Genomic DNA, 21,839 nt, shown 5'->3' on the forward strand with positions numbered 1-21,839 from the left:
GGCTGCCATACCATCACGTATTCTCCTGTGAACAAATCCTCCCCCACACGTCAGATGGAGCAAGTCCCTCCGACCCATCCTCTTGCAGAAACAGAGAAAAGATTCATAGCTTCTCTTCAGGCTGCAACTGAGCAGTCCAACACATCACATGGGGGCCGGCAGCCGCTCCCTGATGGGTTTCATGTGTGTGCTCTCTCCTGTCTCACGCTCTCCCTTCCCTCTCTTATTACTGAGAAAAAGGTGCGAGTGACTGGAAAATAATTCAGTTCTAATTGAGAATGGCATGTCCTCTGGGAGAGTACGACGCTTGGATGATGGCAGCGGGTGGATCATAAAGTCGTGTTAACTGGAAGAGGATTTTGGAAATCTGAATGTATGACACTGTCGTTAGGACTAGTAGCGGAAACATTTTTTTTTTTCTCATTGTAATGGAAGCCAAAGCCAGTGAAAACATGAGGATTTGCCCATTTGTTTGCATATCAATTCTAAACATGATGCACATTATATTACATTACAGGGAGTTTATTAGGCGATAAGATAAATGGCAGTAAGAGTCTCAAAGAAAAATTAAATTTTCTGGAAATGCGTTTGAGGTTTTGAGTAAAGTCAGGTCTGTTTATAAAGTGTATCTCTGTACAGGTGAATTCCAGAAGTGTAACATATTAACATACATACTGAGAGGACAAAGACTTCAAAGAAAGTATCTCAGTTGATGAAGTGCTGTGGCCCTCTGGTGGTGAATGGATTTTAGAGAGCAATGAAGTCCAAAAAGAATCGGGTCTATTTGTGCAAATAGAAAAAAAAATCTTTCAGCTCAGATGAGAAAATAACTTAACAACACGAGGACAGACAAACCACCAGCAGCACATAACAAAACAGAGAGCAGATCACATCTGTTTAAAAAGGCTATTTACACAACATCAGGCTTATTCACATTATGAAACACGGCCAAAAAGGTGCTACAGTGTGTGCTTGGAGATATAAACTCATTGTCTAAACTTTGGGATGCCAAGAGACTCAAACTAATATTGCCGAGTGAGTATTTATACACATGATGTTTGGCTTCAGTATGTTCTCAGAGCATCTGTCAAATCACCAGACGGCTGGAAATAAGTTGATAATAAAACATTTACAAAACGGTAAAAAAGGAAATCCCACACCCACATACCTTATGGTCAAAATGACAAAATAATCCACAACATTTCACTTCAGGAACAAAAAAAAACAAGAAGCTCTCCTCAATTTCTTGGTACTGAATTCTAGTCGTTCATTTTAACTTCTTTTTTTTTTATATTTACAAATAGTTTTTTTTTTCCTTTTTAATTTCTATACCCCAAAGTAATAACTAATTCATTCTGTATTTGTGTAAAAGAAAAACAAATTGATTCAAAATTGAGCTCTGACTGAGTTCCTTCTTCCCAAAAAAACACAAACGATTTAGTCAAATCAACAAATGTCCAATGTGATCTGTAAACTTTTTTCAGTGGGTGAGGCCTGTGGAAGAGCTAGCTGTCCTTGGTGAACTCCGGCACCTCCTGCACCAGGCACAGCTGCAGGCTGCCCGGCTGCTCCAGGGCCAGAGCGGGGTGGCAGGGCTGCGTGAAGCGCTGCCTGAAGGTACCCAACATCTGACCACTTTGGGCATTGTAGAAAGACAGAAGGCCCAGCTGGTAATCCAAGAGAGTGCCCACTCGCTCAGGCATCTCAATCACACACACCGAGGACTGAACGTCATTGTGGAGTAACTGGTACGTGCAACTGGACAGACAAAAAAAGAAGAGGTTGGAGATTTTGGTTCAAAATAAAGACGGGTGTAACTCAGGAAACTGAGGAAAAGTTTCTAATGCATACCCTGATGCTGCGGGGGTACACTGCAAACACCATGATGAGCTGTTTTCCCCAAGTGAGCTGTTTCTATCGGCTGTGCTGTATGCTGCTCCAAGCCTGTAGGCTGTACTTCCTGACACAACAGTCTCCCAGTAGTAGAGCCCTCGTGCTGGCAACAGCTCACCCAGGATGGACGGACACCTAGAAATCACATAAACTCAGTGGCGATTCTAGAGTCTGTGGGGGCCCCAAGCAAAAAAAATCCTGGGGGGCCCTACCGACCAGTGTTCATCATCAAAACATCTGACACCAACGAAAAATGTATGAAATAAAACCTCTTTTTATTCCAAACATGTTCCAAACATGAAAAACATTGTTATTTTTAAAATATGCATGTAAAGAATAAATAAATAACTAAAAAAAGACTACGTTGTCTACGTTGGCACTTGATATTCGCTTGTTGCTATTTATCCACCGGGTGTAGCTGGCCATCCAATAATAATTGTGTTCATTTAAAGATTCTTTGTGACAAGAAAAGCTGTTGATGATATCGATTTCATAGGTATGATTTTTATTTTCCACAAGCCTTGAATTTCCGGCGAACGTTGCCAACAATCGCAAACACTCTGAGGGGCTAGTTCTCCGCGAACATAGCCTACAGTGGAACTTGACGTGAGTTTGACGAAGTCAGTAATGCAGTTATGGAATTATAGAATGGCATGTTAACTAGACAATCTTTGACTAAATCATTTAAATTTAACTGTTCAAAGAAAACATGTTCACCACGAACGTTCGCCACTGTTTGAGACAGTTTATAGAGTAACTAGACAACCTTTGATTGAATGCACCTCAGCTCTCGGGGGCCCCCTAGTGGCTCGGGGTTCCAAGCAGTTGCCTGCCTTGCCTGTTGACAAGGTGCACCTCTGCATAAACTGTCTTGAATGTGCTTAGAGGTTCCCCAAAAAGGCTCTGATGGAGGTGTTTCTGGGTTAAACTCACACATTGTCTGAGGTTGGGGTGGATTTTTGTGCCTCTTGGGAACAGTGGAGGAAGGTCTGGTCCTCCGATAGCTCCAGAGCGGGGTGAGCGGAGGCTTTCAGCAGGTGGAACTTCGTCCCTGAAAACAGAGAAACAACGTAAAGGTGTTGTATTTGCGTGTTGTTCAGCTACATGGAGCTGCACTGTGTAACTCAGCGTTTTTTCAACCTTTTGTAGAAATGAGCGCAGCCTCGCTTTGTTCGCTGGCACCAGCCTCACACACAGCTTTGATGTAGAACAGGTAACTCTCGCTGGGTTGCAGGAGAACCCTCTGCTCACAGGCTTTGATTCCTGAGATTGATCTAGAAGTATGACACAAACACCCCCCACACATGAACTTTTGATGTTTTTGTGTATTTGATGTAACATCAGGTCTTTAAAATTCAATATGAGTTTGGATTTTAAACAATAGCCAGTAATTGGTGTCATGGTTTAATTGAACACTTTTCTGTCTTTCCCGTACTGCTATCCAGGCAAACACCCACCTCAGACCTTCTCCTTCCAGCTCATATTGGCGGCAGTACTCCAGAGTGTAACTCTGTTCTGGAGTCTTATTTGCTGAGCTCCACTTCAGCAAAGCTGAGTCCCACATGACAGTGCAGCGCTCTATGTCAATCACTGGAACCGATGGAGCTGCCAGAGAGACAGTAGTCAACAAGATATGTATTTTATTTTGAACACTGACTATTAAAATCTAAACACCCTACTCCGTGCAACAGATAAGCAAAAACAACACTTTCAGTTTTTTTTCAGAGAAATTTGACGGCATTGTTGAAACTTTACATCCATCCCATGGACTGACCAGTTCTGAAGACGAGCCTCTCGCTGGGCAGAGAGCAGCCGGTATAGTTGACGGCCATCACCCACACCTTGTACATTTTGTCAGGCTCCAGCTCCTCCAGGACACAGTAGCTCTCCTTCACCGTCACACGGTACTCCTCTGACACAGCTGTGGACCGCACCAATACAGATACAGCAGCTCAGACACAAAACAAAAATCTCTGATATTTGTCCACGAGTTGCATATCAACAGGAACTGTACCCAACAGAGGATGCTATGCCTGTATAAGACCAATTAAAATATCAAATCAAATTTTTGATTTTCTCAGAGCATCACTGAAGATATCGCTCTTTCGTCAATGCCTACAGCAAGGCTGGTTGAGATCAGCTTTTTGCCAAACATTTAATTGTCTAAAAAAGTATTTACCTCCCTGTGGATCCTCCATGCAGTAGACCTGGAAGCAGTCTATGACATCTCCGGGGTTAACTTTCCAGTAAACAGTGACGCTGGTGCTGGAGGCTGAGCCTGGCTCCTGGGGCTGCAGTGTGGGCCTCTGGGGCACTGAAGCACACACCAGCAAGATTTGTAATTCTCACACATGATCATGACACCTGGAGAGGAATCTGTCAGCCTGCGGGATGTTCAGGGGAAACCTACCAGGGATTCCCTTGCGTTGTGTGAGGTTTGAGCTTGAAGCGTTGGTCTTGGCATAGTTCTCAAACACCAGCAGTCCTTTGGGACCCAGCTCCAGTACTAAGGCTGAGTCCAGAGCTGCTCTGAGTCTGACCACACAAACACAGCATTTAGCTAACACAAGCCTAATTTGCTGTTAAAGACGATTTAAACTCATGAAAAAGAAAGTGCATCCTCTCTCGGTTTTAATGTTTTATAATCTTGTATTAGGACGCAATTAAACGCCACCTGATACTTCGCTCGGTCTGGAAATTACTCCAGGTAAATAGAACCTCAGATGAAAACAACACAAGACGTTTTACATGCTGTCAATATTTATTCAACAGAAACAAAGCCAATATGCAAAAGCAGTGTGTGTGAAAAACTAAGTACTCTCCTACTGCTTCCACAGGAATTAAGAGTGTAAGTAGCAGCCAGGTTCCGCTAATCAATTAAGCAAATGTTAGCGCCTCCATAAAAGGAGGAGGAATGGAGAAAGATCAGCAATGATACCCAACAATCTTAAAAGGCCAACAGGGCCATCCCCAAACTATTTGGTCTCCATCATTTTACAGTGAAAAAGATTTTCCCAAGTGGAAAACCTTCAAGATTGTTGACAGTCGTGTTAGCCGTAGACATCCCTGACAGTTCCCACCCAGACTGTGTAAGGCTCAGAGAAACTGCAAAAAAAACTCTAAAACTACATCTCACTCTCTACAGGCATCAGTTAGCATGTTAAATGTTAATGTTCCTGACAGCACACACACACAAAAAAAAGACTGAACAAGTATGGCTAGTTTGGAAGGGTCGTAAGAGAAAGTTTCTTCTCTGTGAAAATAACATGGAAGCACAGCTTTGGTTTGCTGTGTCTGAACAAACCAAAAGACTTGTGGAACAATGTCCTTTGGACAGATGAGCCCAAAGAGGAGATGTTTGGTGATAATGCACAGCGTTAATCAAACACAGCATATCAGCACAAGCACCTCATGCCTGCTGTCAAACACTGGTGGAAGGATGACGTTTTAGCCTTGTGTTGCAGCGAGGGGACTGCGACACCTCGCCTTTTAATATGACCTAGTTAAAGGCCAATCCTTATCCTGGTTGGTATGCTTCAGAGATGTGGGCATGAATTAATGCTCACAAACCTCAATGAACTGAAGCAACATTCCGTGAAGGTGGTTCGACAAGGTATTGCGTAATGTATCATGTGTCTTTGTTAATCTGAGGTTGTAATTTCCTACTTTTTAAGGGCTGGTAAGGACCAAATGATCTTCTATCGTATATTGAGCCATGAAACCTTTTAAAGAGGATGATTTCTCATTCACATGATTTTAGGTAAAGTTTGAAGTTTTAGCATTAAGGTTATTGTTCGGCAGGCCAAACTTCATGCTGTTTCAGTCAGCACAAGCATGTTATTGTGTCACTGTTAGGAAATCGCACAGGCTCACACCTCTTTTCACTCAGAGTAAATTACCTTGCATGGATATCTTCAGGTGGCTAGTGGGAGAGCAGAATAAGAATGTTTAATCAAACATTTGAAACCATTTCTGATCACCAATCACTGGCCAAAAATAATACCGCTAATCAACTAGTCTCCAGGACTCACTCTTGCATCAGTCTCGGCCTCTCTGGCCGTGGTCTCCAGAGTGGTCTTGGCAGAGTCGATGCTCTCCTGGAAGGAGACAATTTTGTCATAGAGCTGTTCCAGCTTGGCTTTCTTCTCCTCCTCCATGCTGACGGACATGTTGTTGTACTGCGCCATCACCAGAGCCATCATCTCCTCGTTCTGCGCCTGCATGGCAGCCTCACTCTGCTCAAACTGGTCCTGAGCGACAGAGGGACAGCCAAGAGAGGCATTTGATTTCACAAACTGTCTTGAGTTATCAGCGGTCGTGTCAGTACCGTGCTCTTTCTATGCGTTGACATCACGCACCTCTACAGAATTGTAGGCCAGCTCCAGCTCAGACACCAAGTCCTCAATGTTCTCTGATCTCGCTTGAAGCTCTGAGATCCAGTCACCCAGCGTCTCCTGTTACAGACAAAAGAAGGTGCTGGTAAAACATCACCTGTAGGTACAATATCCAGCCACAATTTATAAAAATACTACAGTGATGGTACGGTTTACAATCACAGAGCACAAAAATGCTGGTTTAAAACATTTTGGCCACATATGCGTGCATCAGAGCAGGTGTTTTGTCTTTCACAGGTGGTGGAAAACAATAGATAGAATCATTGGCATTTTTTTTCTCACTAAAAGTGTAACATTTAAGACTTCCTGTCCTCTTGCAGCCACTGTATAATGGTCAATCAAACGATGAAAAAGCACATTTATTCATGTAGTTAATCTGAATCTAAAACTCTTGTGAGTTCTTCACCTACTTTAAAGATTTAGTTAATGTATCCCACAAGTTGTTATCATCTAGACATAAGATACAGATTAATCTTTAATCAAAAGGCTGCCCGCTGGAGCCGGTTGAACCATCAGCGAAGATAATCCAGGAGGAGGAGCTGCGGCAATCCCCTCTCACCACCCAAATACAGGCAGCTCACATTTAATGAGGTCAAGCACTGGTCGCTGATCGCTCTCTGACTGTCCCTCCCGCCAGAGTCAGAACAGGTGGGTTCATGTCTGAAGAGGGAATGTGTGGGCATACTTGCACGTTTGTGCTCTTGTGAACTGGACAGGATGCAGGTTTGCCGAGATCTTTTGGTGAACTTGTGAGGATCGGTTTTCCGCTCCATGGAGCTTTTGAATAGACAGCAACTCTTTGAGCTGAAATCAGACCTGCATTATAGCTTTGATCCTTGTCTTATTTACAGTCCTGCTGTCAGAGCTTCACATGAATACAGCGCCATGCATGCATAAGATCTGGTTTTGATATCATCTGGAAGTTACTTTTGATCTTTGGAGATATGTTCCAGCTTTCCTTTCATTTTAAATGTCAAGACACTTTATCGAGATTGCCTATCAAACACGTGATGAAATGTGTCACCTTGCTCATGTTATATCCTGACAGACTGAGGAAAAATGGCTGAAACCTGTGAATGATGAGCTCAAAACAAAGCTGTGAATGAACTTGCAGGTTTAAAACGTTGACTGATGTTCTTTCAAATATTGCACATAATAAATATGTGAAGATATTTTTCTAATCATGGGAATGTTTGTTTTTTGTTTTTTATTAAGCAGATGGCTGACCTTAAGGAGACAAAAAGAACAGCGTGGAATAAAGTTGCGCGTGAACAGATGGAGAGCTGCTGTTTGGTTTGCAGTGTGTCCTCCATCTATAGTAGACTACTAAAGAAATAATTACTTTCTCTTATTTGTAAGCTGAACATTTTTATACCCCAGGTTCCTAAATTCCAGAAACTCCTATTAGCTAAATAGGATTTTTCTGACAATCATGTTAAACCAAGACCTAATGTAAATTACAACACACACGTTCCATATTCTGCCATGCTCATTACCTTGATTTCCTCATAGGCTTTGTCCACAGAATTCACCTCATGGCTGTGATGCTCCTCAGACCTACGCCCCTCCTCTGAAAGCAGACACCCGCAGGTGGCACAGAACCAGTCCATCCCCTGCAGCTCAGCAGCCAATCGGGCTTGATTCTCTTCCTCTGCATCAATGATGTCGTAGTCTGCCTCAATGGGTTCTTCTTCTGCGAAAATATCTACCTTCTGGTCCTTCTCTACCTCTATCTCCATCTTTCCTCCTTTCTTCTGACCGGACTCCTCTACATATTTGCCAGTTCCTGGCATGTCTTCTGCCTCCTGCTCAGATATCACTTCATAACCAAGCTCATAAATGGGCTCTTCTGGAGCCTCCAAAACTTCCTTATCTTGCTCATTTTTTGGCCCAAAATCTTCACCGTGTTGATCGACGTATGAAACTGCTTCCTCTCTAAGAAGGCTGAGAAGGTTTTCCTCTGGTATATCTTCAATCTCACCCAGGTCTACCTTTTGTTCTACATCTACCTCTTCTGATTGTGCATCATCTCCGTGCAGACACGATAAATCCTCCTGTGGAGTAAAGCTCTTTAGGAGAGAAAAGATGGCTTTTTCTTCATTTAAATCCAACACCAATTTTTGAGCCTCAGTGCCGGCCTCCTCTACAGGAGCAGGTGATGACTGCTCCCTGTCCAAATCATTTCCAGGCAGTTCTTCCTCCTTTGCCCCAAGTTCTGGCTCTACTTCAGTGTGAGGCTCAGGTACCTGACGTTCGCATTTGCTGTCAGGTTCAGGTTCAGCAACTGCTTCTTTCGCAGTCTTCTCCGACCACTGACCAATCTCTATGTCCATCTCTATAGCTTGTCCTTTAGGAACAAGGAGAATTAACTCATCACCTTCAGTTAATGTGTCCTGAACATGACTCCCAGTATCCTCTGCAGGCACTTTAGAGTTGGCTTCTAGGACCACCTTTGTTTGGTTTGATTCACTGTCAGTCAAGTCTTGCTGCTCCTGCTCAATTTCAAGGATTTGTTGATGCTTACTTTCCGATTCGGCTTCAACTTCTTCTGGCATGGCAGGTTCAGATACTTCACTTAAAATCTCAGTTTTAACCTCTGAGTCCCGATCAGCATCTGCAGCTTCTGTCGTGTATTTAGGCAACACGAGCTCAACAGTGGTTTCCTCTGTCAGAGGCTCATGGCCCTTTTCTCTTCCTGGAACTGCTAGTTGGGCATCTGTTCCCTCCACACATGTTACCTCCTGAAGATCAATCTTAACATGAGTTTGGATCTCTCTTTCATTCAGTAGTTTTTCAGTCACCTCCACTACTGTTTGCACTGTACAATCACAGTCACAGTCAGTGATGACCTCAACAGCTGCACCATCTTCAGGAGCTGCTTCTTTTGGCTCACACGGAGATGCTTCGACTGGTGTCTTCATTTCAGTGAGGGGTTCAGATGAGCCCAGCGTTGCAGTCTCAGGTTCTTCCACTTGCGATGAGGCTTCTCTTTCAGCCTCAGTTACCAGTTTCTCATTAGCAGCCACCATCTTTGAATCAGCAGCTGCTTCTCCAGATAAATTCCTCTCCATGCTTTCTGCTTGTGCACCAGGTTCAGGGCTTTCTGGAGGCACCTCACAGCTTACAGGTACTGTCAAAGCTGTCTTGTCTGTAGTCACTATAAGCACTTCAGACATGATTTCAGCCACTTTTTGGGCCTCGTGTGGTTTCTCTTTGTCAATACTGCTCTGTTCAAAACTCTTTTCATCTTCCCTCTGATGCTCCTTACTCTCGTGTGTTTCCTCTAGTTTAATGTTCATCTGGTGACTTTCAGGTGGTTTTTCTGGACCTGGCTCAGGAGGCTCCATGTGGTCTGTTTTCACCTCATCTTGTACTTGTTGATGCTCCATCTGTTCCTCCATTGATTTATGCTCCTGAGTCAAATCTTCTGGGGCCTCTGCAGAGAACTGTCTTTCTTTCCTCTCCTCCTCATTTTCTGTAACAGTTGCCTTTTTCTCTTCAGAGCCCAGCGTTGCAGTCTCAGGTTCTTCCACTTGAGATGAGGCTTCTCTTTCAGCCTCAGTTACCAGTTTGTCATCAGCAGCCACCATCTTTGAATCAGCAGCTGCTTCTCCAGATAAATTCCTCTCCATGCTTTCTGCTTGTGCACCAGGTTCAGGGCTTTCTGGAGGCACCTCACAGCTTACAGGTACTGTCAAAGCTGTCTTGTCTGTAGTCACTATAAGCACTTCAGACATGATTTCAGCCACTTTTTGGGCCTCGTGTGGTTTCTCTTTGTCAATACCGCTCTGTGCAAAACTCTTTTCGTCTTCCCTCTGATGCTCCTTACTCTCATGTGTTTCCTCTAGTTTAATGTCCATCTGGTGAGTTTCAGGTGGTTTTTCTGGACCTGGCTCAGGAGGCTCCATGTGGTCTGTTTTCACCTCATCTTGTACTTGTTGATGCTCCATCTGTTCCTCCATTGATTTATGCTCCTGAGTCAAATCTTCTGGGGCCTCTGCAGAGAACTGTCTTTCTTTCCTCTCCTCCTCATTTTCTGTGCCGGTTGCCTTTTCCTCTTCACTGATTGCAGAGTGAAAATCTTCTCCAACACTTACTTCCTGCATCTTTGGTTCATCTGTCTTTGTCTTTTCCCCATCGCCTTCGTCCTCTGAAACTCTTATGAGACATCCAGTCATTTCAAACTTACTCTGCGCCCACACCATCCTCCCTTCCCTCTCGTTGTCCACCAATTCAGACTGAACATCCACTGTTGGTGTGTCATCTTTTAAAGTGAACTTCTCTAGGTACCCGTCCGCCTCCTCTGAATCTGACAAACGCCTCCTGTAAGACTTCTCTGAGGCCACGCTCTCTGCCTCAGAGCATTCCTCGTCACTCCTCCTCCTCTCCCCTACAGCATCCTCATAAAGATCGGAGTACATAAAGGACATGGCAGTGGGCTCCTCCAACAAAATGAGGTCAATGATCTTAGGAGGTCCAGGGGAGATAAAGATGGGGGTGAGAGTGGTCTCCTCACTCCCGAACAACACTGAACCGCTCTCCTTTAAAGATCTCTGGCTCTCACGTCTTCCTCTCATCTTAGCTCCGGCCTCCTCCGTGTCCTCTCCACTCTGCTGCAGTGCATCAGCAGGAGGTCCTTCTCCATAGAAGACCTCATCCAGGTGTTCTTCAGCTATCTCCACATCTGTAACAAACACAAAAGTGTCTTCCGATACGGAAGAGCTGTCTGTGGCTACTTCCTTCACAGATATTGGCTCCTCAGTTTGGGGTTGCGCTGCAGGTTTTTCTGCCTCCTCCTGCAGCTCTGAGTCTTGTTGTTCAGGAACCACCACGTCCAGAAGAGTGAACTTCTCAAAGTAGTCGATGTCACTGGTGTTCTCTTTCTGAGTGGGTGTATGTTCAAGCTGTGTGTCTGCTGATGGCTGTGAAGAATCTTCTTTTGAGGGCTGTGAAGACATTAAGACCAGCAACTCATGCCATGAAGGGTATTGTAATATTCAACTAGACAAAATGACACCAAAAAATGAGCAAATAAACAATAGACTATCTTAGCTAAATACCTCAGTGTGATCCAGTAGTTCCTCCTCCTCTGGCAGGTTATGGCGTTTCTCTCGTGCCCAATCATTGTGATTTCGGGACCTGATCTTTGGAGTCTGGTCCAGATAAGACAAATTGTCCTGCAGCTCTGTGCTCTCCTCCTCATCCACAGTGGGAAGTTTGGAGGGGACTCGAATGTTGAGAATCTCATAACCTTCTGAAATCAAACTAAACAACTGCTGATCTTTGGTTTTTAATTCCTCCAACTCTGCTTCTGTTTTGGTTTTCTCTTCTTTGACATTAGGAAGAGAAACCTCGGCCATCTCTGGTCTTTCCACTCCCAAAGCCGAAGCCGATCTGGAACTACCAGGTCGGCTGAGCCTGTCTCCCAACCTGCTTCTTCCTCCAGATCTCGTCCTCCTGCGGACCACTTTCTCCTCATCAAAGATGATGGTGATCTTTCCCGCACCTCCAGAGCCATCCATACTGGAAGCCTCAGAGGTTGAACTTGTCTCAGAGGCCCAGGGAGTGGAGCAGCGGCTAGAAGCCGTTTCCCAAACAATACCACTGTCCTCACTCTGGACTGTTACCATTGAGAATGACGGATCCACCATGAGGCACTGGAGTTTGGGCTTCACCGACTGGTCCTGGACAACTTCTCGCAGACTAAAGGATAGAGGAACGGACACAGTTAGAAGAAGGAGGGCAGACTGTTTGTGTCATTCCTAAGAAGAGGAAGGGCACGGCTAAACAGTCAGCCTGCAAAAGGAGATCCTTTTGGCACAGCACATGGAAATGTAAGCAGAGAACAAAGTAATGAATCATATCACAAGATGTTTGAGTAACATCGAGCTACATTGGTGTTTTGCAACTTAAGAAATCTGAGCTGAAAACACAGTGATGCATAACTTTCTCATAACATTTCTCAAGAGGATTACTTGAGCTCTATTATTCCAGGTGTCTGGTGCCGGGCTGCCAATGTGAGCTGTAGTGGATCAAAAATAATGATCGAATGCACTCTGAGCAGTTGCCCCGGGCTATGAATACATCTGAGCCCCTGCAGGGGTGACGTCCAACAAGGTGACGTCCCAGAGCATCATTCCTGTAATATTAGAGAAAAAAATACCTGGCCCTCCCGGATACAGCCAACATATCAGTGTCCTCTACTATTTCTCAAATGGCAGCATTTGCTAGAGCGCCCGGTTTAAAGCATGACAAATGAGATGTAGAGTATGGGATGATTAATATTATCAAAAATTAGTAGAGAGCTGTCTACAATGCTACACTGGCACTTTCTTGTGTGAGCAGCTTATGTGTTAAAAGAGATTACACAAGGGCTGCTGGTAATATTGAGATACTTTGGTACCCTGACACCCTCCAGACAGACACTTTCCACCTTTAAAACTAAGCATATCTGAGTTGAGAAGCCCAGCATTTTCCCTCAAACAGCAGTGTGTAAGCTGGTTGATCTCCCAGAGGAAAATAAACCTCTCTACATAAAGACAAAGTTGAGGTTCAACAAGCAAGATCAAGTTTTAAAAGTACCTGTTTTGTAGCTCTTCCACTTCGTCTTCATCATCCTGGCTGATGACATCAGAGGCTTCGCACTGAAACTCCTGCAGCTCTGTCATTTCAGAATCCAGACTCTCTCTTTCCTCCATTTTTTGTTAATTCCTTCCAGATGTTCTCTTTAAGTCCCCAAATGTTGTTTTTTTGACTGTTTCAGAGTTCAGTCACTCTGAATTGGGAGTTGGTCTGCCTGTTTGTGTCATTCTAAGTTGGGAGCTGTCCATCTGACTCAGCGGGCGACAGAAATAGAGCGGGGAATGAAAAGAGGGGAGTGTAGATAGAGCACCTCTCTATCTATCTAAAGCAGCGAGAGGGGGTCGATGTCAATGGCTATCGAGAAAAACACACCAGCAGCTAACTCAAAGAAAGAATTTGAGATTCTCTGGTCTTGAAAAATACTTTAATCATGTTATGCCAATGCTTGTGCCAGTGGTCAACGGCTAACTGAGGTGATGTGGCTTTAAGTTCAGAATCCCCTTCAAAGTTAAATATAGGCCTTGTGCTGAAACACTACCCCCGGTGCCCCTGCTGCTGGTGGCAACAGTAATCAGAGCCAGACACATCTCTTGTAATATATCTACCCCCATCAGTGATTGCACCATCCAGAAGTCATAAAACTAAGCGTAATCATCCGTCAAAACGTCACAGAAAAAATGATTTAATCAGCACACCTTGTGCCAGTGGAAGCTGCAGACAACACTTGATGGTGAGGTGAAGGTGAGGTTTTACTCAAGTTGTCCTTAGCTTGGGCACTTTTTAAGGACTGTGAATGACACACAGCATGACAATGCATCCAGGAAACAAAAGGACACAGCCAAATTGCAAGGCGAACAAATACAATGTGCGAAGGATTAGTCAGTTGCAAACCATTGAATCTCTATAACGATTGGAAAACAGTGCTTTTTTTTCCCCCCCTTCATTCTGGTGAAAAACTTTCCTAAAAGTAAAGTGAAAAAAAAAATACCTGGGATCACTCTGTGATATACTGCCATGACCAAAGAGCTTTGTATGATTAATATGAAAAAACAAGGATTTGGGGATTTAATCGTTTACATTACAGAATATGAAGAGATTCAGAATTTAATATCTATAGGATCACAGCCAGCATTTTATGAGCTTCAGTCTCCAGTCGCACTGTATTAAGAGTAACAGACAAAATCACAAAGAGTAAATCCCTGTCTGGGCTGAGGAACGCTTATATAAACCCATCAGTGATCAGTTTGTAGCTACTGTACATACAAAAAAAATGCAAATTTAAATCTCAAACAAAATCCAGAATCTCGGCTTCCTTCGCTGGGTCAGAGCTCCGTTCTCTGTTCTTCAAATGACTTTTGAGCAATTCATGAATGCTCCAGCGTCCGCAGTAAAGAGGAGAGAACATCTGGCTTGTTCTCCGTGAGAAGCTCAGAAGGCGGATGCAGCACATCCCGCCATGAAACATTTGTTTCAGGACTTTCTTATCTTAAAAACCACATTCTACATGTATTACAACAGCGTGGTCTTCCTGCAGTCCAGACCTGTAACCCACTGAAAACATTCAGCTAATTAGGAAATATAGAACAAAACATTTAGAGAGAATGCCCAAAACTGTTAATAGGCTTACAGTTTGCTAAAAAAAAATGCTTGTTTGTGAAAATGCTTGTGCTACGGCACATGTTGTTTTAGACTTTTTTGGGAACTTGACTGAAAGTTGCAAAAGAAGTGAGACGGGTCCGCAGTTTAAAGACATTCCGGCACCTCTCAGAAGGTCCAGCATTTTAGTAGACTTCACAAAGAGCTCAAAAATGTATAGAGAACATTTTCATACACCTTTAGATTTATTTTTAAATAAACAAGAACATTCTGAAATGTACAAAATGTACATAAAAAAAGAGCAATGGAAATACAGCCCAAAGAAAGAAAGAAAGAAAATGTTCAAAAGTGTTCATTTATTAACTGAATTAACTGAACTTTAAATTACCAAAATCTTTGCCCAAATAAATCCAGTAAATGTCTGACATCGCATAACGTTGACCAGTCAAACCGAAATAATGCAGAAAGTGACACAGAACTTGAAGGAACGGTAATATCCAGAGTTGCAGCCCTCTACCGATTACCCTCCATCACTTGAACGACTCATTCTTACCTAAAACATCACATTTATCTCAGAAACTCAAAGACGGCGAAACAGCAGAGGGTCTATAACGCAGCTGTAATGATTATTAAAAAAAAAAAAAAAGGGTGGCATTTAAAGTCTTCAAACTGCAACACTGTCGATGCTGACCTATAAAAATAGAAAGAGGGCTTTTACATCAATAGTTTGACACAGACAGTCAGCATCTACATGCGTGCAGCAGACATAAACTGGCATCTTCAAATCGGACGCCGTGCTGAACGGCAGCAACGAGGATGGAACTAAAACTGAGCTCAGAGGAGATAAACAGGTTCAGACTCGTCTTTCACACAGAAATACTGTCAGTTCGTGTGTGAGAAGACATCATTTTCTTTCTAGGGAAAGAGGTCCATGTGGCAGCAATAAAAATTAAAAATGACCAAAAAAAAAAAAAATAATAATAATAATATTATCCTGCTTAGAGCAGCGTCTCTCTGACACCAGCCTCAGTGACAGGATGTTGCTTTTAAAGCCCTCTGGTTTCACTCCTTGAGTATTTGTCCTCCTGTCTTGTTGTAATGTGGAATATCACCAATTGCTCATACAAACCGGAGGCATGTAACACTTTCAAGAGATCAGCCACAGGATACACAATATTGGGACCCCATCGCCTGTCTGATTGTGAGGCTTCTCTCTCAGAACATCTTTAGGGTCAAGCATCATTTCCGGGGACAGACTTGTCTCGAGGTAGAACGCCAACCGTTTATCTCCTGGATGACTCCTTATTACTGATGGCTCTAACCGGGAGGATGGAGTTCAGGTCCCTGCTCAACTTGAGTATCCGACAAGACTGCACAGACACAGAGAGACAAAAAGTAACAGGATTATACACAACTCGTGTCAGACCAGCATGGCTTTATGGAGGAGAGAAATTTGTAGGAGCAAGTCATCAGGATGGTGGAATACCTCAGCAAACTGAGCTTTAATGGCATCAAACTTGCACTTCTCATGGACTGCCCGGGCAACGTTGTTCCTTTCAAACGGCTCTGGAACACAAAGAGTCGCTGTTGCATCTATAAGCAGATGATACGATCAAATAGGATCTGTGTTATGCTCATCAGTCTCATCTAACATTTGGAAAGACTAATAATTTTGTGAAAATTTCCACAGCTTCTTTTTATGCCTCAGCAAATAAAAACTTTACGATTTTGAGATGAGCATCTCAGTTGTCCAATTTTCTAAACAGAATCAGAAAAAATTGGAGGAGCCCAAGTGTTTACTTTTTACACAATCTCGCATATTCCCTGATAAAACAATTCAATTTCACAATCAAGGAGATGAAAACAAGTGGAAAAAAATGAATGAACAGTCACTCCCCCCCTCCGTTTTACACCTTCCTGGGGTTGAGCTGACTGGACTGAAAGGTGTAAAGTTGCTCCCTCACTTGACCTCTTTTTCCCTTTTCCAAATGTTCCAAAACTCATGAGCATTATACAGACCGCTGTGATACAGAGATGTTTACCTTCCACACATATGAATTTGTTTTGCCACTCTTGAGAATTGTTCTTGGGCAAAGCGGCGGCCTTCCGCACAGAGATCACCTGTTTATCCCATCTGCAAGAGAAAGGAAAAAAAACAACAATGCAGTCATTTAGTGCTCCGAAGAGTAAAAGTAAGCACAATGTCCCGGGCTGTCAAAGTGGTGCTGTAACAAGTTCCTGAATGCAAAAAACTCAAATATTCAACATGTATGACCCGGTTTGAGTGTTTGACACCATTTCATCTATTAAAAATGTATTTTTTATTTATTTATTTATTTATTTTTTAAATCTGTGCACGTCTGCGGAGCGAGTTTTAGTTCAGCTTTTCAGATATGGTATGGGAGGGTCTGAATTACACATACTGCAAACACAGGGATCATGGCATGTCATGTTAGTGCTGTGTAAGGCCAAAGGTCCCACCTGCTCCTGCCCCTCCGCCAAAAACATGAAACCAGAGAGGATGCAGGACAGAGGAAGGTGAGGACAGACGGAGGACTGGAGGGGGAGAAGAAGTTGGCAGGAAGAGCGAGAGATGAGGAACAGAGCAGGAAAAGGAGAAGGGGAAAGAAGCACAAGTGCATGTGAATCACAGTGCGATGTTCTTGGAAGGTACCTGAACTCTGCGGTGTAGTAGTTGAGAAAGCCCAACAGCAGCTCTCCCAGAGACGACTGGTTTCTTGAATTAAAGGGAGGAATGTGTTTGGGTGCCTCTGGAACCATGTCTATCTCCATGAAGGGATTAAAACACTCCTAAAAAAAGAAAAAAAAGAAAGAAACAACACAAAAAGGATAAAGACCGACACGGTTTTGCAGGTTTGAAATGGTTTACTGCCATTTTAAATGTGGATAATAACCTCCTCGGGTTTGGCAATAAAATGTAAAAGCTGTGAGAAGAGGGTAAAAAAAATAAACAGAACTGATACTTACTGGGAAATCCCTTTGTAGAGATGGAAGGACAGGTTCTTTCAGAGCTGATGAGAAAACAACCCATTACAAACAAGTTGAGATTGCCCGCAAGTGGGTGCAAATGGAAATGAAAAGTGAATTGGCATGCATGCGTGACAGCACTAACTCTGGAGGTAGAAAAGGACCATCAGCACCAGCGTGTAGCTGCTTAATGTTCCTTTGCTGGCATCATTGATTTGATGATGCCGTGCCCATTTCTTCACGACAAGAATCAAGGGTTTTATCCTGAGATCGGCTGAGAGAAACAAGACAAACACAGCAGTTCAAAATGAGTGACTGCGTACAGCTGAACTCACACAAACAGTCACAGTTAGAGACGGACGGAATCCTGCTTTCCAATAAGGCTTTATTATCCATTTTACACACCATAGGCGTAGCTCCTTAGAAGGAACGTGTTTCTGATGCCCACTGTGTTGTTAATATTCAGATCAAACTCCAGATCACTGAGAAAAAGTAAAACACAAACAGTCATACACATAAACACTTATTTATGACTACGTGGTGTAAAAAACGGGCTTTAGCGACTATTTAGCTCCTACCTGCCTTTCTCTCTGAACCTGAGGATGGACACTTTGGCTCTGATCAGCCGAATCCTCTCTACATATGCTAGAAATCAAAACATACATGATTAGATTGAATGATGTTTGGTTTTCCATCAACCTGAAATGATTTTTTTACTGAGTAAACACCCCCACCTAGTGGACACTGACGAGAGAGTGAAATGTGGGGGAGAAAACAGGAGACCACGAATGTCCTCAGCGTTTGTGATTTTGTGTGATAAAACAAGTCTATATTACAACATTCAACCAGAACATTAAATCTGCTGAACGTGATGGGGAGAGACTGCATTGATCATCTCGCCATAATGCAATGCTTTGCTGGGAAAAGCTCAGGTCATGGGACTGATGCGGATGTGACACGGTAATGACACACCCTTGGCTTGAGGAAAAACTTCAGGCATCGACCTGCTCCATTCGACCAAGCATCTATTGGATTTGCTCAAACTCCATGGCAAATCCATGGAGGTACCACCCATCAGTCTACAGGACCCAAAAGATCCCCTGACAGTGTCCCTTTGTCTGACCGCACAAAACACCCCCAAAGGACCTGCGTCCATGCTGCATCTATACGTTCATAATCTGCATCGGGCAGGTGGTTATACTATAAGTTACACGGTGTTTATGTACACAAATGACTGAAAGTTAACAGCAGAGTTACTTACAGAGCGATTTGAAAGCTTTTTTGAGTTGAGACAGGACATAAACAGGATCGGGTCTTTTCTGAAACCAAAAAACAGATGGCAGCACGTAAGAGCAGGAGGAAATGGGCGTCTATGGCAGCATTTGGACGACATGTACAGCACAAAGCCACACATACTTACAGCTGCTTTGATGACGAGACACAGATCAGCATCGCTGCTCCGACAGCCCAGTCCATTCATAGAGGATCCGGTCAAATAAAGCCGCCCCGCTGTGAGAAACGCACTTGTTGAAAAAAATAAGCGCAACGCGACGTTAACAAAAAAAAAAGAAAACACTTACGGCACATCTAACACACACCTGCATAGACACGTTGTATGTCTTGCTGCAGCTGAGCTCGACACACCTCCTTCCGCTCCAGATCTGAGGACTGCTGCTGGCACGCCTCAAAGAGCGCCACCATCTGACCACTCAGCTGAAAGCACAAACACAAGCATAAGCGTGGCGCAATAAACCAAACAAATCTGCATGCAAACAAGTCGACACTTAACATACACCAGCTTCAGGTTAGTACATCAGAGTATACCTTGTCTTTGGCAAAGGACTGGAGGCTGTTGGAGCTTTCTGGAATAGAAAGCCGCTGTGGGTGGAGATAGAGGTGTGGACCGGCAAAGGAGTAATCGAAACCAGTGACGGATGATCTCGAAGACTCAGCCACTGCTTCGTCAGGACGACGAGTGGGAAGAGGAGCCCAACTTAAAGGGGATGCTTCTAATGGTTGGAGAGAGTAGTCGGTGCGTTGACGCTTCTCTACGTGGGGGCTGTATTCGCTATTGTGCCTCCTGGAAGAACCCGAATGATAAATAAGGATATGCAGACTGTTAAAAGACTGGTGCTCATAAGATAAAGGGAAGTTTAAGGAAATGGAAGCACGAGAAAGAGATTATTTAGTCATTTATTGATGCTAAAATAACCTACTTGCGCCTTTTGGTCATAGTTGATGTGGGAGGAGCGACGGCTGTGGAGGTGGATGGCTGAGGGCTCCATTCATACGGAGGCAACCTCTCCAGTTCAAGAACTTGGAAGCTTACAAAAAGACATATATATACATACACTCACAGACGTGTCATGAAGAGCAAAAAAAAAAAAAAAAACATGTAAAAAATTGTAAGTGATAAATAAATGATAACCTGTCAGTCTCAACCGTCTATCTCAATTCTGGTGCCGCAAAGCACAAGACACGCATCCGGAAACTTTTGAATGTTTAGTGATCTGTCAGAGGTTGGTAGTTTCTCTAATTTGGATCTAATTTCCTCATACACACTCCTGCCTTCTCTTTAGGTCTGAGCTTCCCAGCGTTCTCTAAAGGGAAATATTTGCATCTTTAAAACCTGGGCTTTCTTTCTTTTTTTTCATTAAGAGTGACAAGTATCTGTGTAATGTAAACTATAAATAGTAGCAGCAGCAAAGTAACCCAGCAGGACAATAACTGCATCAAAGTAAAAATGAACTCTTTGCCAGTGATAGGCTGGGCAGAGACTGTAAAAAATACCAGCTGTTTGCCAAGGTACGCTGTATTTCAAGAAGGTCCTGTTTTCTCTCTGCCTCCATGATTTGCTTTATATCAGGAACAGAAACAGGTGTAAACATATCTAAACCTACCCAAGCTTTGCTATGAGCTGAACAAAAAGCTGAAATGGGAACATCTTCATTTCCACGTTGACGTCTTGATTAAGCCAAGAAATATATTCAGTTTTACCATCACATGTGACAAAGAGAGAAACAATAAAACACCTTGTCCTCATTTCTGAGATGTTTCAGACATTTGATCAAATGTTACTAGTTTTGCTCGAAATATCCCTACGTTACAATCACAGTCAGTGAATTTCTAAAGTTTCCTCTCGTTTCGCTAACGACGCTGTGAACGTCTCTTCCGCCACCGTAGCTCGTGCCCTCGTTTTGGCTCACCTGTTGGCTTCCTCCTGGCTTTGGTGGTGGTAATCGTAACTTCGGGGTACCTGAGGCGGCGGGTACGGACCGGTTCTGAAGCTTGACCACCCCCTTGGAACCGAGTTGCGATGAAACATCGTGCGCCACCTCACGGAACTCCAGCATCAAACTTAACTGATGTTCCGAGATTAAAAAAAAAAAAAAAAAAAAAAAAAACGGAATAACATTAAAGCTCTTAGTTGAATCGAGTACAGAAAATGAACAGTTACAAATGTCTGCACTGTTATCCTAGAATGCCCCCCCAGGCAGATGACTGCTAGAGAAGTTATTGAGGAAATCGAAACTTACCGGAGATCATACAATGCAGAAAGCTAACTGGCTGACTAGTAGCAGCGCTTGGCTAGCTAAGTTAAATATCGACCACTACGTTGAAAATAATGAAGGCAGTTTTCTTAAGATTTATGAGAGGAGATTTATAAGATTTATAAAATGCTTAAAAACTCTCATTTAAAAGTCATAACCCATACAACACGCACCACTTACCAAATTAGATGTCACATGTAAACAAAACTGGGGACGCTGATTTCCTGCGTTCATACTTCCGCATTGAAGCCATGACGTAATTGAACTTGATTTAAAGGGGACGTGTTCTTGTGCTCTGTAAAGGGCAAATCCACCTAAAAGTACAATTTTAACTAAAAAGACCTTAGTCGATCGTATTGGACGGTGATGAAGTCGGTTAAATAAATGCCCATTTACGTGACTGTATGCGCGTGCTCTTTAAAAAGCTGCTTCAGATAACAGGCCCCTGCTGTATATTCAAATCAGTTTAATTTGAATGTGGGCCGTGAATCAGATAAGTTCAGTAAAATCACCAGGGTTGCTTATCATCTCTTCCGTCACCCATTGTCTGTTGAGAGGCTCCGCTTTTGCTCAGGGGGACTTCAGACGAGCTAGTTTTCTAAGCAAAACAAATTTTTTAAAAATTGTATCTCTTTGTGCACAGAGTTTTCATTGTATTTCAATGATTAAACAGTCAGGGAATGGAGAGAAAAACAATAGAATTGAACATAGTATCTGTGCTCTGGCACTAAATTTACAGGCACAGCAAATGGGAGACTAATTCTGGGAACCCCTTTACTTTGAAATAAAGTATTTTCACTAGCTCATGTCATATGTTACATGAAATTATCAGCTC

The 21,839-nt window shown here is 43.3% G+C and overlaps 2 protein-coding genes across 2 annotated transcripts; both read right to left on the reverse strand.

Annotated features, from left to right (window-relative positions):
- Nucleotides 1-894: 894 nt before the first annotated feature.
- cmya5 (cardiomyopathy associated 5) lies at nt 895-13,274 on the reverse strand. The gene is made up of 14 exons (XM_075468097.1): nt 12,870-13,274; nt 11,348-11,990; nt 7,784-11,233; nt 6,252-6,347; nt 5,925-6,143; nt 5,793-5,815; nt 4,304-4,428; nt 4,073-4,207; nt 3,668-3,814; nt 3,351-3,498; nt 3,034-3,167; nt 2,827-2,944; nt 1,852-2,028; nt 895-1,758 (listed from the first exon to the last, which is right to left on the reverse strand). Exons 1-14 carry the CDS (start codon nt 12,983-12,985, stop codon nt 1,506-1,508), a joined length of 5,784 nt encoding a protein of 1,927 aa, XP_075324212.1. The 5' UTR covers nt 12,986-13,274; the 3' UTR covers nt 895-1,505.
- Nucleotides 13,275-14,691: 1,417 nt separating this feature from the next.
- tent2 (terminal nucleotidyltransferase 2) lies at nt 14,692-21,272 on the reverse strand. The gene is made up of 15 exons (XM_075468098.1): nt 21,185-21,272; nt 20,660-20,815; nt 19,670-19,777; nt 19,278-19,533; nt 19,052-19,166; nt 18,874-18,962; nt 18,715-18,772; nt 18,032-18,098; nt 17,859-17,935; nt 17,599-17,727; nt 17,454-17,497; nt 17,140-17,276; nt 16,508-16,599; nt 15,952-16,031; nt 14,692-15,835 (listed from the first exon to the last, which is right to left on the reverse strand). Exons 2-15 carry the CDS (start codon nt 20,776-20,778, stop codon nt 15,749-15,751), a joined length of 1,458 nt encoding a protein of 485 aa, XP_075324213.1. The 5' UTR covers nt 20,779-20,815; nt 21,185-21,272; the 3' UTR covers nt 14,692-15,748.
- Between the last annotated feature and the right edge of the window lie 567 nt (nt 21,273-21,839).

Source organism: Odontesthes bonariensis, chromosome 6, assembly GCF_027942865.1.
Source record: "Odontesthes bonariensis isolate fOdoBon6 chromosome 6, fOdoBon6.hap1, whole genome shotgun sequence".
Taxonomy (NCBI): domain Eukaryota; kingdom Metazoa; phylum Chordata; class Actinopteri; order Atheriniformes; family Atherinopsidae; genus Odontesthes; species Odontesthes bonariensis.

Excerpts from the sequence above, each read along its gene's own strand:
- cmya5 (XM_075468097.1), bottom strand. The coding sequence starts at position 12,985 with ATGGAGGAAAGAGAGAGTCTGGATTCTGAAATGACAGAGCTGCAGGAG. Across the intron at positions 3,815-4,072 it reads CATGGAGGATCCACAGGGAG|CTGTGTCAGAGGAGTACCGT; the intron begins GTAAATACTTTT and ends TGCGGTCCACAG. Across the intron at positions 3,168-3,350 it reads CTGGAAGGAGAAGGTCTGAG|ATCAATCTCAGGAATCAAAG; the intron begins GTGGGTGTTTGC and ends TCATACTTCTAG.
- tent2 (XM_075468098.1), bottom strand. The coding sequence starts at position 20,778 with ATGTTTCATCGCAACTCGGTTCCAAGGGGGTGGTCAAGCTTCAGAACC. Across the intron at positions 16,600-17,139 it reads TACTACACCGCAGAGTTCAG|ATGGGATAAACAGGTGATCT; the intron begins GTACCTTCCAAG and ends TTTCTCTTGCAG. Across the intron at positions 15,836-15,951 it reads TTAAAGCTCAGTTTGCTGAG|TCTTGTCGGATACTCAAGTT; the intron begins GTATTCCACCAT and ends GTGTCTGTGCAG.